At 65.5% G+C, this 16946-nt stretch overlaps 2 protein-coding genes and 4 non-coding genes across 7 annotated transcripts; all 6 read left to right on the top strand.

Annotated features, from left to right (window-relative positions):
* Window positions 1-2145: 2145 nt before the first annotated feature.
* SENP3 (SUMO specific peptidase 3) lies at window positions 2146-9123 on the top strand. The gene is made up of 11 exons (XM_029056302.1): window positions 2146-2248; window positions 3257-4057; window positions 4509-4748; window positions 4964-5075; window positions 6384-6531; window positions 6730-6777; window positions 7153-7230; window positions 7917-8054; window positions 8341-8424; window positions 8584-8634; window positions 9000-9123. Exons 2-11 carry the CDS (start codon window positions 3268-3270, stop codon window positions 9108-9110), a joined length of 1800 nt encoding a protein of 599 aa, XP_028912135.1. The 5' UTR covers window positions 2146-2248; window positions 3257-3267; the 3' UTR covers window positions 9111-9123.
* Window positions 9124-9871: 748 nt separating this feature from the next.
* On the top strand, window positions 9872-16713 carry EIF4A1 (eukaryotic translation initiation factor 4A1). 2 transcript variants are annotated; one of them, XM_029056305.2, is made up of 11 exons: window positions 9872-9977; window positions 12051-12099; window positions 12561-12693; window positions 13335-13474; window positions 14397-14565; window positions 14853-14962; window positions 15055-15198; window positions 15283-15420; window positions 15516-15605; window positions 15852-15931; window positions 16026-16713. In XM_029056305.2, exons 1-11 carry the CDS (start codon window positions 9967-9969, stop codon window positions 16168-16170), a joined length of 1209 nt encoding a protein of 402 aa, XP_028912138.1. In that variant the 5' UTR covers window positions 9872-9966; the 3' UTR covers window positions 16171-16713. The 2 variants fall into 2 exon arrangements, with proteins under 2 accessions (XP_028912138.1, XP_028912137.1); XM_029056304.2 differs by lacking the exon at window positions 9872-9977 and adding an exon at window positions 10584-10677 and having other exon boundaries at window positions 16026-16711.
* Window positions 12906-13046, top strand: LOC114808614. The gene has a single exon (XR_003756460.1). It is a non-coding gene; the product is annotated as a small nucleolar RNA SNORA48 (small nucleolar RNA).
* LOC114808613 lies at window positions 13712-13851 on the top strand. Its single transcript, XR_003756459.1, has one exon. It is a non-coding gene; the product is annotated as a small nucleolar RNA SNORA48 (small nucleolar RNA).
* On the top strand, window positions 14612-14755 carry LOC114808623. The gene has a single exon (XR_003756467.1). It is a non-coding gene; the product is annotated as a small nucleolar RNA SNORD10 (small nucleolar RNA).
* Window positions 15658-15791, top strand: LOC114808442. Its single transcript, XR_003756290.1, has one exon. It is a non-coding gene; the product is annotated as a small nucleolar RNA SNORA67 (small nucleolar RNA).
* Window positions 16714-16946: the final 233 nt, after the last annotated feature.

Here is a 16946-nt window from a genome sequence, read left to right as displayed (position 1 = left end):
CTAATTCCAGCTCGGCCACTTGCCCAGTGCGTGACCTCGGGCAAGACACTGAACTATTCTGGGGCTCAGTTTTCTCATCCTGTAAAATGGGGATTAAATCCTACTCCCTCCTATTTAGGTAGACTGTGAGGTCCATGTGAGGCAGGAATTGTGCCCCACCTGATGATCTTGCGTCCACCTCGGCGCCTAGTACGGCGAGTGCTTGGTACATGGTAAACCCTTAACAGTTACCACAATTATTATTACCATTACCGGCTGATGTGCTTCCGCGATTGGTGGTACTGCCTGCTGACTTCATTTCCACAAACTCTGTCTCTTGAATCCCTTGAAGGACTGCACAAAAAGAGAAGCAGTGTGGCCCAGGGAGGTTTACTCTCCCCCCATTCCAAACCTTAGCGAAGGCCCTTCTCCTCCAAGAGACCTCCCCTGACTAAGCCCCCCTTTCCTCTCCCTCCACTCCCTTCTGCCCTGACTTGCCCCCTTTATTCATCTCCCCTCCCAGCCCCACAGAAATGATGTCCATATTAATAATTTCTTTATTTATATTTATGTCTGTTTCCTGCTCTAGACTAAGCAGGGAATGCGTCCGTTACGTTGCTATATTGCCCTCTCCCAACCGCTTAGTCTAGTACTCTGCACACAGTAAGCGCTCGATACATATGATTGACTGACTAGTGGCTAGAGCCTGGAAGTCAGAGGGACCCGGGTTCTCCTCCCGGCTCTGCCGCTTCTCTGCTGTGTGACCTTGGTCAACTCACTTTACTCCTCTGTGCCACAGTTATCTCATCTGTCAAATGGGGATTAAGGCTGTGAGCCCCACATGGGACAACCCGATTACCTTGTCTCTACCCCAGCCCTTAGAACGGTGCTCGGCACCCAGGAAGCGCTTAACAAATACCATCGGAGAAGCAGCGTGGCTCAGTGGCAAGAGCCCGGGCTTGGGAGTCAGAGGTCGTGGGTTCTAATCCCGTCTTTGCCACTCGTCAGCTGTGTGACCTTGGGCAAGTCGCTTCACTTCTCTGGGCCTCAGTTATCTCATCTGGAAAGGGGGGGATGAAGACTGTGAGCCCCGCGTGGGACCACGTGTTAACCTCGTATCTACCCCAGTGCTTGGAACGGTGCTTGGCACCGAGTAAGTGCTTAATAAATACCATTATTATTATTCTCTGGGCCTCAGTTCCCTCTATAAAGCGGGGTTTAAGATCGTGAGCCCCATGTGGGACGGGGACGACGTCCAACCCGATCACCTTGTTTCTACCTCAGCGCCTGACAGATAGGGCGCCTGGCACACAGTACGCGCTTAGCAAATAATAATAAAAATAATGTTGGTATTTGTTAAGCCCTTACTCTGTGCAGAGCACTGTTCTAAGCGCTGGGGTAGACACAGGGTCCTCAGGTTGTCCCACGTGAGGCTCCCGGTCTTCATCCCCATTTGACAGCTGAGGGAACTGAGGCCCAGAGAAGTGAAGTGACTTGCCCACAGTCACACAGCTGAGCGCTGTTAGCGGGTGCTTTCCAGATTCACTCATTCATTCAACAGTATTTACTGAGCGCTTACTCTGTGCAGAGCACTGGACTAAGCGCTTGGAATGGACAAATGGGTCCCTGCCCTCTGACGGGCCTACGGTCTCATCGGGGGAGACGGACAGATAAGAACGATAGCAATAAAGAGAAGCAAGAGAGACGACTGAATGAACCCAGAGGCCACCACAGAGCATCAATGAGGGGAGAAATAAATGAGGAGGGAGAGGCGAGGGGGCGGGGCTCGGGCGCGCGCGCGCCGCCGGCCGGCCGGGGGGGGGGGAGGAGGGGGCGTGGCCAGAGGGCGCCCGCGCGCCCGCAGGCCGGCGCCCATTGGTCGTCGGCGGAGGGGGCGTGGCGTCGGGTGGCGCGCGCGCCGTGGCCGCCGTTGGGTGTGACGCGCTAAGGCTGCGCCGCGGCCGGTGGCCCTGGGGCTGGCGGGAGGCGGGGGCCGCGGCCGGTGCGGGCAGCCTCCCTCCGCACCCCAACCCACGCGCCCAGCCGAGCCGCCCCGCGCCGGAGGAGCCGAACGGGACGGCGCCGGGACGACGGGCGGCCGCAGCGGGAGCGCCAGCAGCAGCAGCGGGAGGAGGAGGAGGAGGAGGAAGAGCGGCCGCCGCCGCTGCTGCCGCTGCTGGGGCCGCCGGCGGCGGCGGCGGGATGAGCGGGGGCCGTGGCGCCTGAGACCCCGGGAGCCCGAGCCCCTCCCTCCGCCCTCCGCGCCCCGGTGAGCGCCCCGGGGCCCCGCCCCCATCCCGAGGACCGGCCGCGCACGGGCACGCGGCCCCCCCGACACCGGGGACACACACACACACACACACACACACAGACACACACCCCCCCCCCCCCCACCGCCGGCGGGGGCGGGGCCTGGGACCGGACGGGCCCGGCACGTGTAGGCCGCCGACGGGCCGTCTGCAGGGCGGGGGCCGCAGCAGGAGGGAACGCGGCTAGACTCGAGCGGGGGGAGGGAGGCCTCTCCCTTCTCGGAGGCTCATTCGTTCCTGCAGTAGCGTGGATTGAGCGCTTACTATGTGCGGAGCACCGGACCCACCGCTTGGAATGCACAATGCGGCGACGGAGCGGAGGTTTCCCCGGCCTGGGACAGATCTCCCTGGGGGTTAAGGGGAGGAGGGAGGTGGAACGACCCCCTCAGCTGCCCCCATTCGTGGGCAGCCCGGGCCCTGAGCTCCCAGCTGCCCGGGGAGCACCTGGATGCCCTCTCCTGCCCTTTTTTTTTTTTTTTTTTTTGCCGCCTCCGTCTTTTTCCCTCCTTTTGTATTGCTAATCGGCACTTTCCCCGCCCCCCATCTTCCCCGGGTATTGCCACCCGCCGGTTCCCTCCCAGTGGAGAAGGAGGAAGAATGAGGGTTAGGAGACGAGGGGACTCTTGAGGCCTGGTGATCGGGGCGGGGGGAATAGACGGGGACGGCCACCTCCCCGCCAGAGACCCCGCCGGGTTGGGGGGTCGGATGCCCAACCCCGTGCGGGGGGCCTCGGTACGGTGTCGTGCACGCAGTAAGCGCTCCACAAGTGCCGATCGGTGAGCGATCGGTGGAAGGAGGCCTGGGGCAGAGCCCTTGACCTTTGGCGACGGAGCCGGGAGGTTGTGGTAGATGGACCTGGGCGGCGGGACCCCGCGGTCACAGAGGGCGCGATGAGGGAGGGGGCCCCCCGATGGGGATGGAATCCGGGTCCCTACTCCCCTCCTGATTGTCTTCTTCTTCCCTCCCAGGCTGCCGGAAGATGAAAGAGACTGTCCAAGGGAAACGCCCCTGGCGTTCGGCAACCCCGGGAGCCTCCCCGAGGGCGGCGGCCTTCCCCCGGCCCCGCCGGGAGCGCCTCCGCTGGCCGCCGCCCCCCAGGCCCTCCCTGAAGGCCGGAGGGGGGTTCGGGCCGGCCCCCTCCGGCCCCGGGGTCGCCCTCCCCACCCGCCGCCTCCCCGCCCCCCGGCCCTCCTTCGACGCCTCGGCCAGCGAAGAGGAGGACGACGAGGACGACGAGGATGAGGACGAAGAGTCCGAGGAGGAGGAGGACGACGAGGATGAGGAGGAGGAGGAGGAGGAGGAGACGGCGGACTGGGGGCTGCCGCCCGGCTGGGACCGGCTCGGGGGGCCCCGGCCCCCGCGGCCGCCCCCGGCCCGGCCCCCGCCCCGCCCCCCGCCCCGCCGGGCCTGGTCTCAGCGCCGCCGCCGGGCCATGCAGGCCCTGCAGCTGCTGCTCTACTCCAAGAGCTCGTCGCTGACATTCCACTGGAAGCTGTGGGGGCGGCGCAGGGGCCGGCGGAGGGGCGCCCCGGCCACCAAGACCCTCCCGCCGCCCCAGGAAGGCGGCGCCGCCCCCGGCGCCCCGCCTCCCCCCGGCTGCCGCTTCGGATCCCCCCGGGGCCCGCCCCCGCCCCGGCTGGGGCTGCTGGGGGCGCTCGTGGCCGACGGCGGTCCCGGAGGGGCCCTCCCGCCTCTGGGGGGGGATCCCCTGGAGGACGAGGCTCCGGGGCGGGCCCGGCGCTCCCCCCGGCCCCCGGAAGTGGACCCAGGTAGGTGGGGCCCAGGGTTCCCACGGGGGTGGGGGTGGACCTGGGAGCTGGGCATCTCCCCCCCAACACCAAAGTCCCCCCGGGTGTCTTGAGTGGCAGGGCCACATTCATTCATTCAGCCATATTTCTTGAGCGCTCCCTGTGTCAGAGCGCTTAGAAAGTACAGTACAGCAATAGAGAGCGATAATCCCTGCCCTCGATGGGCATCCTAGCCGGTCCCCCTTGGCCCGGTTTCCCAGTTGCTGTCCCGGTCCCCGAGGCCCCGATGCCGAGGGAAGAGGAGGAGTAAGAGGCTGCTCAGTGTCCCCTCTGGCATCCCCATCTGCCCCTTCCTTCCGGTCCTCCCTGGTTGACTGCCCCATCGGCCCTGCAACCCCCGGCGCCGGAACAGCGGGGCCGGGGTCTCCTCGCCGACAGGGCCCCCCGCCCCTCCCTGCTCTCTTGCCCATAGGCGCGGCAGCGGGCGCTCTCCCCAACGGCTTTGGGGGGATGACGGGGCCCGAGGGTGAGGCGGGTCCGCTCCCCGCCGACGCCAGCATCCTCATCAGCAACGTGTGCAGCATCGGGCCCCGGGCCGCCCAGGAGCTCTTCCAGGGTCCCGAGCTCGGGGCCGCCGAGGAGCGCGAGCGGCCGGGGGACAAGGCCGGCCAGCACAGCCCGCTGCGGGAAGAGCACGTCACCTGCGTGCAGAGTGAGGCGCCCCTCCCCCCCGCGCCCCTGCGTCCTCCGCCCCAGCAGAGCCCCGTACCCGCCAGAGTCGGAGCCAAGGGTGTCACTGGCATGCTCGCCCGGGTCCCGCGACCTTGCCCAGGAGGGGGGGGTCCCCCGTCCCCCCCCGGGGTCACGTCCCCCAGGCTCGCTCGGCCACCCCCCCCCCCAGCTGACTGCCCGTCCCCCTCCCCCCAGGCATTTTGGATGAGTTCCTGCAGACATATGGCAGCCTGATCCCCCTGAGCACGGACGAGGTGGTGGAGAAGCTCGAGGACATATTCCAGCAGGAATTCTCCACCCCCTCCAGGTGGGGCCCCGCAGCCGGGAACCGTGCCGAGGCCAAGCTCCCTCCCGCGTAGGCTCTCTCGGCCGGGGAGGACCAGCTGGGGGAGAGGGGGATGTGGACGACCGGAGCCGTGACTAGGGTCAGCGGGGCCCCAGCTCTAGTGGCGACGGGCCCTTTTGAGATTCCGGTGCTAGTCTGTCCCCCCACTCCCAGTGTAGTGTGAGAGGGCGGACTGTCTCTACTCCTCTGCGTTCCTGAAACAGCCCCTCTTCGGGTCTCTCGCCCGCACATCCACACCCAAACCCCGCTCCTGGAGCCCACCCGTCTTTCCAACCACATTGCTTTCCCCAGGAACGAAGCCCCGCTGCTTCCCCGTCCACTGGGGGAAGGAGCATTTCCCTTCCCGACTCCCTCAAGTTCAGCTCTCCCAGTGGAAGACGCAGGGCTCCGATGACCCACGGTTCCATGTTGGCCGGACCCACGCCCTTTGTGATCGTCCCTGCCCATTAAATCTTCTCACTGCCTTCATTTTTGGCCCCGGGAAGGCCCACCCTCTTCTCTACTCTCCTTCTCCTCCTGGAACCATTTGGTGACCCTTCTTGCCCTTTCCCAGGCTCATATTCTGACTGGGTTAAAATCGGGGGCCAGAACAGCATCCCAAATTCCAGGATTGGGCCCCCGGGCCCTGGCTTTATAGAGTGGCCAGCAACACCCTGCGTGGGTTGCTTTCTAGCCCCTTTCTGTGCTGGGCTTTTCTGGCTCCCGCTGTGTGTCACTGTAATGATGGGATCTATCAGTTAGTTGCTGGTATTTATTGAGCTACCTACTGGATGCAGAGTGCCTGGAAGGGCACAGTTGGACATGGCCCCTGCGGGTCAGTGGCGGGTCAGTCCCATCTCTCCTTCCCGGATGGTGGCCTCCCCGCCGGCCACCTTCTACACGGCTCTAACCCCGCCGCCAGACGAGATGATCGGGCTCAGACTTCCCAGCGCGCGCTCCCTCCCCCGAGCTGGTCCTGGCACCGCCCCCGAGGAGACCCCACTCTCTGTACTCACCCTCCGCCTAGCAGCACCTCGTTCCTCACCCGTTTGTGCCAGCACGTGCCACCCCCACCCCATGGTTACACGCTTGGCTCTAAGGAAAGAACTGGACGGAGAGCCTTCCTGAAGGCCTTTGGAAAATGGGATTGTATGGGACTCCTCCCCGCGGGGCAGTGGGGCCTGAAGTAGGGGGCGGAGGCAGCAGGTCGGCCTGGAGCCACAGTGGGAGTTGGAGGGGAACACCCGCCTGACCCCCCTTCTGCCCTCCGCCCTCCCGTCTCATCCCCAGGAAGGGGTTGGTGCAGCAGCTGATCCAGTCCTACCAGCGCATGCCGGGCAACGCCATGGTCCGGGGCTTCCGTGTCGCCTACAAGCGGCACGTGCTGACCATGGACGACCTCGGCACCTTGTATGGGCAGAACTGGCTCAACGACCAGGTGTGGCCGGGGCAACAGCCGGCAGGGTGGACAGCGGGGTTCGGGGCGGGGAGGAGGGGCCCGGGAGGGCTGGGGGGCCAGCAGGCGGATCGGACAGCGGGCTTAGTGGCGTGTTTCGGGTGGAGGAGCGATGTGGGGTTGGTGAACGAGGCCCCTACTGCGCCCTGACCTCCCCTCCCCTCTTCCCCCTCCAACCAGGTGATGAATATGTATGGAGATCTGGTCATGGACACCGTCCCAGAGAAGGTAGGGTGGGAAGGACTCCTGGGTCGCTGGAGCGGTGGGCCGAGGGGGGACGGGAGGGTGCAGGTGTCGTGAGGGGCGGGCCAGCTAGACAGGAGGAGTGAGGGGGGCCGGGATCGGGAGGTGCGAGTGGGGGGTCTCTGGGGTGGCGGCCGGGTCAGCGAGACCCCATCGCCCGGTAACCCCGCTGGCTGTCTGTGTTTGCGAGTCCCCCCCCGTGCCCAACAATCCCGGTAACCCCAGCGGCTCTCCTCGGTGTCCGTGGCATGGCCAGGTGACCCCGCCAGCCCCAGCGGCTCTCCTCAGTGTCCGCGGGATCCCCGCCGAGCCAAATAATTCCAGTAACCCCAGCGGCTCTCCTGTGTGTCATTGGGACAGGTCCATTTCTTCAACAGTTTCTTCTATGACAAGCTCCGCACCAAGGGCTACGAGGGGGTGAAAAGATGGACCAAAAATGTGAGTCTGCCTCCCGGGGAGGCCTCGCTCTCCCGCTCTCATGATTGAGCTTACTGTGTGCTGGATAGCGTACTAAACACTTGGGAGAGTACAACCCAGCTACGTAATGGACCCATTCCTTGCCCACGGCCAACTTACAGTGTAGGGGGCGAGTGTACGGGCTAGGGGGTGAGCCGACAATCTAGACAGCATGGTACTGGGGATAGAGCGTGGGCCTGGGAGTCAGAAGGTCGTGGGTTCTAATGGCGGCTCTGCCCCTTGTCTGCCGTGTGACCTTGGGTAAGTCATTCAGTTCTCTGTGCTTCGGTCACCTTATCTGTAAAATGGGGATTGAGAGTGAGCCCCATTTGGGTCAGGGACTGTGTCCAACTGATTTACCTGTGTCCACCCTGGCACTTAATATGGTGCCTGGCATGGGGGTTAGAGTGCCAACGAATACCACAGTTGTTATTTTCATTATAGACCGTAAAAATTTCCCAGCAGGCATAAGCTGTAGAGTTTACAGATAAGCGCGGTGAAGCCCCAGGGGACCCCAGCTGTGCGGGCGTTCTCCTCCCGAGGCTTGGGTGGGGCGGGGGCCCGTCGGGTTCCCCGGGCTCGGCCGGGGCCCCGGACCGCCGGGGTTCCCCTCTCTGTCCCGGGGGCCGGACGCCGAGCAGCCGGTCTCCCCCTCCTCCGCTTCCCAGGTGGATATTTTCAACAAACAGCTGCTGCTCATCCCCATCCACCTGGAGGTGCACTGGTCCCTCGTCTCGGTGGACGTGCGGCGGCGCACCATCACCTATTTCGACTCCCAGCGCACGCTCAACCGCCGCTGCCCCAAGGTCAGCCCCCGACCCCGGAGGGCGCCCGGGGGCAAGAGGGCACCCCGGGAGAGGGCCCGGCATGGGGGTGGGGGGCTCCCACGGCCCACCGCAGGGCAGCGGGGCGAGGCGGCGGCGGCCCCGGGCCGCTCCGCTCCCTGCCGGGCCTCGGCCTCCAGGTGCCGGTGGTGGAGAGGGCGAGGAGACGGGCGAGGGGAGCCAACGGAGAGGGGGAGCCCCGGGGGACTTCTCCCACCACCGCCCCCCCGACCCGGCATCCCCATCACCCCGCAACTTCCCTCCCCAGCATATCGCCAAGTACCTGCAGGCCGAAGCTGCCAAAAAAGACCGGCCTGATTTCCACCAGGGCTGGAAGGGTTACTTTAAGATGGTGAGCGACTCCGCGTGGGCTCAGGGGAGCGGGGAGGGCCGGGCGGAGGGGGCCGGGCCTGGCCACGGACGAGGGGGACCCCCGGCGGGAGGGGGCGGCCAAAGAGAGGAGTCTGGCCCCCCGAACGTCCCCCGTGACGGTCCGTCTCCCCCTGCCCAGAACGTGGCCAGACAGAACAATGACAGTGACTGTGGGGCCTTTGTTCTACAGGTGAGTCAGGGGCTCCGCCCTGACCCCCTTCCCCTCTCCCCAGCCCCCAACTCCCCCTGCCTCACACCCCAGAGTCAGCCCAGGGACACCGACCCGTTGACCGTCCTCGAGCGATGGGTCGTTTTTATTGAGCGCTTACCGTGTGCAGAGCCCTGTGCCAAGCGTTTTGGAAGAGTACAGCTCCCCTCCCTCAACCTAATTTTCCCCGTCGATGCCCTCCCTGTCCTTGGGCATGGTGGGAGGGTGGAGACTGGTGGTGGTGGTGTGAGGGGCTTGGTCACGTGACTGGGGCGGGGGGTTGGGGGGAGTCGGGGTGGCCCCACTTCCTCAACGTTGCCCCCTTCTCCCTCTTCACTTCTCCCCAGTACTGCAAGTTCTTGGCCCTTTCTCAACCCTTCAGCTTCACCCAGCAGGACATGCCCAAACTGCGGAGGCAGATCTACAAGGAGCTGTGTCACTGCAAACTCACTGTGTGAGCCGGTGGGGGGGGGGGGGGGCCCACCTTCACCCACCCTCCCCCCCCCCCGCCCCCAACTCCTCTGCCGTTTTTCATATTTAAATGTCTCCCCCCTGGTTTCTGTATTTTTTTTTCCTCTTCTGGCAAAGTCCCCTTAGTCTTTTCGGGGGGGTGTTGGGGGACCCCCACCTCCTCCGGTGTCGGGGGAGCAGTGGGGAGGAGCCCCCTCCGTGTTAGTGGAGTTGTCTGTTTGGGGTGGGGGGGACACAGAGGGGCCCAGCCTCCCTCAACTTGGTTTTTTTTATATATATATATATAAAATGCCATGGTCCTGCTCTGGTTAATAAAGGATCCTTTGGAGACGTGTGTCTGGTGGCCGGGTGGGATAGGGCGGCCGGGGGCCGGGCCGGGAGCCGCCGGCTCCCTCCGGGCGGCCCCTTCCCGTCCCCGCGGACCCTCCGCCGCCGCCCCCCGACCGCCTTTCCTAGACGCGGCCCTCCGCAGGTAGTCGGAGAGGGAAGGCCCGACGCCACGGCCAGGTGGAGGGTTAGGTTAGGGTGGCGCCGCCCGACTCCCTCACGGCCCCTTCGGCCCGAGCGGAGCTCGGCCGGGGCAGGGGGGGAAGGGAAGGGCGAGCGCGGCCCCTCGGCGGGACCCCCATCTCCCCGCAGAGGATGAAGTGACCTCATAAAAGGACTTGAGGTCCTGAGGGACGACGAGAGGGGTGGGGGAAAGGGGCGTTGGCGGGGGGGGGGGGAGCGAGATGGGGTGGCTCGAAGGCCGGGCCCCGGCGGGCAGGGGTCCCCCGCCGCCGACCCCCGTCCTGCCTCGAGAGCGAGGAGCGGGGCCGAGCGGGCAACGGAGCGAGACGGAAAATGAACAGAAGGTGTGTGGTTCCGCCGCCCGGAGGAGGAGAAGGGGCAGGGGCCCAGTAAAATGGAGGAGCGGGGTGGGAGTGGGTTGGACGGGCAATCCCAAAATGGGAGAGCGGAGAAGTGGGGCCGTTAATGGTCGCTGTCACCGGGGCCCCTCTCCCCGCTCTCCCCTGCCCAAAGGCCGGGACCTGCCGGCTGAGGGAGGGGGGCGGTCTGTCAAGGTTCCCTCCAGCTGCGGGCCCGGGGCGCGGCGGAGGGGGGGGCGGAGAGGTCAAGGGCCGGGAGCCGGAGGCCATTCCGCCCCGCCGCCTCACGTGGGGCCCCGCGCGGTCACGTGGCGGGGGACCGGCCGTCGCCACACGTGGGGGGGGGGGCGGGAGGAAGGAAGAGGGCGCCCAAGATGGCGGCCGGGGCTCGCGCGGCGCCCCCTTCGCCGACCTCACTTCCGGCTCGGCGTGACGGGCGGCCCGCGCGGCCAATCGCGGCGCCGGGGCGGGCGCTGGGGTGACGGGCGGCGCGCGGGGCCAAAGGGAGCGGCCGGGCGGCGCGCGGGCCCGCCTGCGTCACGCCGGGTTGCCGGGCACCGGCGGGCGGGCTTCAGGCGGGGGAGCCAATGGGCTAGCGGGGGCGGGCTCGGACGCCCTATAAGTTGCCGAGAGGCGGGTCCTCCGCCCTAGTCCCCAGGATCATGTCTGCGAGTCAAGATTCTCGGTGAGTGGCGGGGGCGGCCGGGCCGGGCCCCGCCGGGCCCCGCCGAGCGGGGAGGCGTCCTGCCCGCCCGGCCTCGCGCGAGGGCGCCGGGCCGCCTCCATTCACCGCCCCCAATGCCGGCCGGGGGGGAAAGAATCCAGCGGGACAAAAACATTTAGGGCGTGGCGGGGGGGTGGGCGCCGCCACCGCGCGTCCCGGCGGAAATCTAAACTTTCTGGGCCTTTGCCGGTGGGGCGGAGTTGGATCGGGACGAAACCCTCCCTCCCGAGGGAGGCGGGAGGGGGGGGGGGAAGGGGAAGCCATAAAAGGACGCGGCCATTTCGTAGAACGAGGGGTCGAGTCCGGCTTTTGTCGCCCCCGGGGGTCTCCGAGGTGCATCCCGCCGGGCAGATTGGTTGTCGGGCGGGAGAGGCCGGGAAAGAGGCGGCCCGGCGGGCGTCGCCCCCTTTCCCGGACTGTCTAGACCGATCGGGGGGGCGGAGCGGCGCGCTGCAAGGCCGGCGGGGCCGAGAGGTCCGTGTTGCGGCGCGGGCGGGGCCGGGGAGAAGGGGAGTGAGATGCGGATGGATCGTTCCATTATTTTTCCGGGGTTGGACCGCCCGGGGGCGGGGGCGGGCCGAACCATTCGGGGGAGGGCGGTGGATTGTTCCAGGTGCGGGGGTCGCTAGAGGTTCGGATGGGGGGGGGTAGGCGGCGAGCACATGGCGGGGATGGTCCTCCCCTTCCCTCGAATCCCCTCGCCGCCCCCTGGTATTCAATCGCCATTTCCTCCGCGTTGTGCAACCCTTTCTCTCCTCCCCCACGCTCTCTCCTCCTCCTCCTCCTCCGCCCCCCCAGCCCGGGCGCATTGTGCGAGAGGCCGCCACCGCCCGCGGCCTCCCACATCCGGGCTCCGGCGCGCTGACGATGGGCGGCCGGGGGAGGGAGGGGGGACGAGGTGACGTAGGAGAGAGGCCGGCGCCGCCGCCAATGGCGGGGCGGGGCTTCCGGCGCGTGCACGCCAGCGGAGGCGGCACGTGGGGGGCCGGCGCGCGCCCGCTCCACATCCGGGCATCGCGCGCCGTCTCCTGGGCCGCCCCCCCCCCCGTCGAGCGCGTGGGCGAGGGGAGGGGCCGGCGCCATTGTGGGGGAGGAGGGAGCCATTTTGGGCGGGTGGGGGTCTCCGGGGGAGGATCGCCCGGGGGGCCGCCGGGGAGGGGGGCGGGGAGAGGCAGGCGCGCGCGCGCACACGTCCGCGCAGAGCCCGCCCTCTGCCCCCGATAGGGGGCGCCTTTGGGCGCGGCCGCCCCCCAGCGGAAACAAAGCTGACCCCTCCCCCTCCTCCTCCCCCTCCTCTCCCCCCTCCTCCTCCTCCCTTGTCCGTGTCCCTGCAGATCCAGAGACAATGGCCCCGACGGAATGGAACCCGACGGTGTCATCGAGGTGAGCCCCGGCCCTCCGCCTTGTAGATTCCAGCCTCCTTCGGGGCGGGGAGCCCTTCTCCTAGTTGTATTGGACCATTTTCTCGCAGAGGGCTTGGCACAGCGGCCCCCATCTTCTAAGCTTGCAGCAGATGCCATCGGTGGATCGGGGTGGATCGCCAAGGGGGTGGCCCCTTGGCGGGGCGTCAGTAATCCCACGGGGCCTCACTTATGACTTTTGACACTCCTCCGACCCCCCCCCCCCCAATATGGGAACATTAACCCTATTGACGAGATTGGTGTGGTCCACCACATAAGAGGTTAGCGTGGCTTTAGTTCTTGGAAGGCTTTTCTGGCTTCCCCGTGGGCCGAGCTTTGGGGGGACTGTCTAACCAGAACCACTTTTTGCAGGGCGTTTTAAGTTATGTGACTTATGGCCTCTCACGTCGACTGCTGTCTCTTTTCCTCCATCCCCATCCTCAGAGCAACTGGAACGAGATCGTGGATAGTTTCGATGACATGAACCTGTCCGAGTCTCTGCTCCGCGGCATCTACGCCTATGGTTTCGAGAAGCCCTCTGCCATCCAGCAGCGAGCCATTCTTCCTTGTATCAAGGGTGAGCCCCGGTGTTCCCCGAAACCCCCTGAGCGTCACTGTCTCCCCTGAAATTCAGAAAGACCCCTTAAAGGTCTTAGCCGAACCCTGCGGCGCTCACACGTGCTCTTTCGTGGTAATTTATCTGAAGAGATGAGATCATCTGGTTCCGTTGCGTTTAGGATGTTCTCTGCACCGTGATCTTTTGGTAAATGTCACGGACTGGTTTTCCCCCACCCCCGTCACTGGGTAAAGAGGCGCCTGATTGGTGGTGCCAGTCTTATATCAGGCGGGGGCAGAGCAGCCCAGTCCCTGTTCATCCCAGCCCAACGCCCCGGGTAGTGGCCGCGGCTGGTTCATGGCTCGGACACATCGAAGTCCCGTTCAACCTGCTCTCTTGCATTGTATTCATGTACACACAGTTGCACACTGTCATGTTTTTGTCTGGCAAAAGTTATCACACTGTTCTCAAGACTCATTTTGGGCAGGGAGTGTGGCTTTTTATATTTTCCAAGTGCTTAGTATAGTCTGCTACACACAGCGTTCACTAAATGCAATTGACTAACATTTTTGTAGTCCCCGCTGGCCTGGTCTGGTTCTCAACACCCTTACCAGGGCAGCTTTCTTCTGTCCTCACCCGGTTCCCCGCTTTCCGGCCATCAGGTTACGATGTGATCGCCCAGGCCCAGTCTGGGACCGGAAAGACCGCGACCTTCGCCATCTCCATCCTGCAGCAGATCGAACTGGACCTCAAGGCCACTCAGGCCCTCGTCCTGGCTCCCACCCGAGAGCTGGCCCAGCAGGTGGGTCCTGGGTGGCCGGTGGGGGGGTCTCCCCCATGAAGCGCAGGTCGGTCGGGAAAGGGACCGGGCAGCCGGTGGTGGGCTAGCTCAGGCAGCCGTTTTGTGATTGTGTTTCACTGGCGTCAGCCACTCCTCCCCTTCCCCGTACCCCTCTCCCGGGCCCCAGCGGCAACCCTGCAGCTGGGTGGCCAGATGAGTTTTGGTCAGCCCATCTCCTGTCCGCTTTCTCTTTCCCGCCCTCCCCGTCACTGGGTAAAGAGGCACCTGTTTGGTGGTGATAGTCTTAGATCAGGCGGGGGCAGAGCAGCCCAGTCCCTGTTCATTCCAGCCCGATGCCTGGGAAGTGGCCGCAGCTGGTTCATGCCTCGGACACACGTGGCCTGGTTCCCCCTCCCCTCCCCGTCCCCCATACCCCCAGCAGGGAAGGAGCCCAGGAGGTCGCCTGATCCGTCCCAGCTCTGGACTATCCGGAGCCGGGGGAGGACCCGCGGGGGCCTGGGTGACCGGGCAGCAGCTGCCGGTCGGTCTTTCCTTGGCACGGCGGCAGCGATGCTCCCGAGCGAGGCGAGGGCCGCCAGGTGAGCAGCAGGCGCGAGGAAGGGCACCGAGGCCGGCGGGGTCCGCCCAGGCCCCCGCCAACCCCCACTCCTTGCCCTCAGGCCAGAGCTCTGACCCTCTGGTCCAGGTGGCCGGGTAGGGGGGACACCGTCCCCAGCCCTCCCCCAGCTCCCTCCCCACCCAAGCTCCAATCTCTTGCGTGACAGGCTGCCCCCTGCGATCCCTCAGTCACCCTAATGTGGCGACCACCAGCTGGGCCCCAGAGGATGGGGTGGGGGGTGGGATGGGATGGGAGGGGTGGCCCGGGCGCGGACACTCTCTCCAACGCCAATCCCCCCCCTTCCTTGGTGTCTCCCTGGTACAGATCCAGAAGGTGGTGATGGCTCTCGGCGACTACATGGGGGCCTCCTGCCACGCCTGCATTGGGGGAACCAACGTGCGCGCCGAGGTCCAGAAGCTGCAGATGGAGGCGCCGCACATCATCGTGGGGACGCCCGGACGCGTCTTCGACATGCTTAACCGCCGCTACTTGTGTGAGCTGCACCCCCCCGCCCCCAGCCCTCTTCCCTCCCCGGGACTGCTCTGTGATGATCCCCCATGCGTGTCATCTGAGCCCGGACGCCCCAGCCCACCCGGCCCCCGGAGGCGTTCTGCTCCCTGGGGCCGTCGGCGGGGCCGGGGGCTTCCCGGCGTGTGATCAGACCTGTGAAAGCTGAGGAGAGCTACCTCCCCCCCCCCCCCCCCCCCCCCCCAAGCTCGTCCGTCTCGTCCGTTCCGACACCACCAAGCTGACTCTCCCACACCCTCCTTTTCCCCGCAGCCCCCAAGTACATCAAGATGTTCGTGCTGGACGAGGCCGATGAGATGTTGAGCCGCGGCTTCAAGGACCAGATCTACGACATCTTCCAGAAGCTGAGCGGCAACACCCAGGTGAGGGGGTGGGGGGCGGTCCTGCTGTGGGGAGGAGTTGGGGGGCCACGCCCCTCGAAGCCCGGCCTCACGATGGGGGTCTCCTGGCGCAGGTGGTGCTGCTGTCGGCCACCATGCCCTCGGACGTGCTGGAGGTCACCAAGAAGTTCATGCGGGACCCCATCCGTATCCTGGTGAAGAAGGAGGAGCTGACCCTGGAGGGTATCCGCCAGTTCTACATCAACGTGGAACGCGAGGTGGGTTCCGGTCATCGCTACCCCTGACTCCCGGGCGGCGCCGGCCGGCAGATTTGAAAGCCCGCCTCCTCTCCTCTTCCCCAGGAGTGGAAGCTGGACACTCTTTGCGACCTGTATGAGACACTCACCATCACCCAGGCCGTCATCTTCATCAACACCCGCCGGAAGGTGGATTGGCTGACAGAGAAGATGCACGCCCGGGACTTCACCGTCTCCGCCATGGTGAGCCGTTGAAAGGGTGACCCCCTTTCCCTCCCGCTCCCGGCTCTCGCCCCTCAACTCAACCAATTGCTTCCTCTCTCCCTCGTCTCTCCCAGCACGGCGACATGGACCAAAAGGAGCGAGACGTGATCATGCGGGAGTTCCGTTCGGGGTCCAGTCGGGTGCTCATCACCACCGACCTGCTGGTCAGTGCCGGGCGGGCCCGGGGGGATGCATGCAGCCCAGGGGGAGGGGCGGGGCCAAGGAGATTCCCTCTCCCGGGGGCCGCACCGTGCCCCTTCTGGAACGTAGCTCCTTGGTAGAGCAGCGAGCGGGCTCATGGGGGAAAGGGCCTGATGTCGCCCCTCCCCGTCATTCACGCCCCCACATGCCTCATTTCCCCCCACCTTGCCCGAGCCCGTGCCGACCCAACCCTTCCTTTCCTTCTCCAGGCGAGAGGCATCGATGTGCAGCAGGTGTCCTTGGTCATCAACTACGACTTGCCCACCAATCGGGAGAACTACATCCACAGGTGAGCAAGCGGGATGAGCCACGGCCCCCCATCTTACCTCCCCGCCTCGGGCCCCCCGTCCCTCACGTCCCCCGGCCTCCTCTCTCCCGTTCAGAATCGGCCGTGGGGGCCGCTTCGGCCGCAAGGGCGTCGCCATCAACATGGTGACGGAGGAGGACAAACGGACCCTGCGGGACATCGAGACCTTCTACAACACCTCCATCGAGGAGATGCCTCTCAACGTGGCCGACCTGATCTGAGGCCCCGGCCCGGCCCACCCCCCGCCGCCACCGATGCCCGAGGGCCCAAAGGGGCCAGAGATCCAACAGGCTGGCAGCTGGGCGAGCGGGAGGGAGGGAGGGAGAGGGAGGAAGACAAGGGGCCAGCGGAGGCGGGGACCTTTGTCAACTTTTTTTTTTTTTTTTGACTTTGAATAAAATGTCACTTTTTGAGGCAAAAAGAAGGAAGCATGAAAGCTTCAAACCCTTTGATTTGGGTGGGCCCTTTCTGCCCCAGGCGCCGACCCCCCCCCACCCCAGAAACACTAAGACCCCCCCCCCCTTCAGCCCCTTCATCACATTCTCCACCCACCCTCCATTCCCGGACCAAAATGACACCCTCCCCAACCAAGGCAGAGGTTGTGGGGGAGGGTTTCCCCTGCCCCCCCAATCCGGCTCCCACCCCCCCGCGGGGGGGAGAGGGGAGAGGACATGGCCATTTTTACGTTGTTTTGTATAGTATTTATTGATCCAGGAAAAAAAGGAAAACAGAAAAATTCTGAATAAAATGTCTTGGAAACTGCCTGTTGGGTCTCTCATTTCTGACCCCCACCCTTCCTCTCCTCTCTTCCTCCCCACCCCCGACCGCCTCCACTCCCCCCAGGCCCTTTAAACTCCCTTTCCCCGGCCCCAAGGCAGCCTTCTCGATTCCCTTTAGGCCCCAGATGAAGGGTGTGACTTGGCTTAGGTCCCCAAATCTCATGACCCCTGACTGGGTGTGTGAAAGGGGGAAGTGCGTCGCGGGGAGGGGTGGCTGA

The sequence above is a fragment of the Ornithorhynchus anatinus genome, chromosome X5 (genome assembly GCF_004115215.2).
Source record: "Ornithorhynchus anatinus isolate Pmale09 chromosome X5, mOrnAna1.pri.v4, whole genome shotgun sequence".
Classification (NCBI taxonomy): Eukaryota; Metazoa; Chordata; class Mammalia; order Monotremata; family Ornithorhynchidae; genus Ornithorhynchus; species Ornithorhynchus anatinus.
This window is presented reverse-complemented; position numbering and strand designations above follow the sequence as displayed.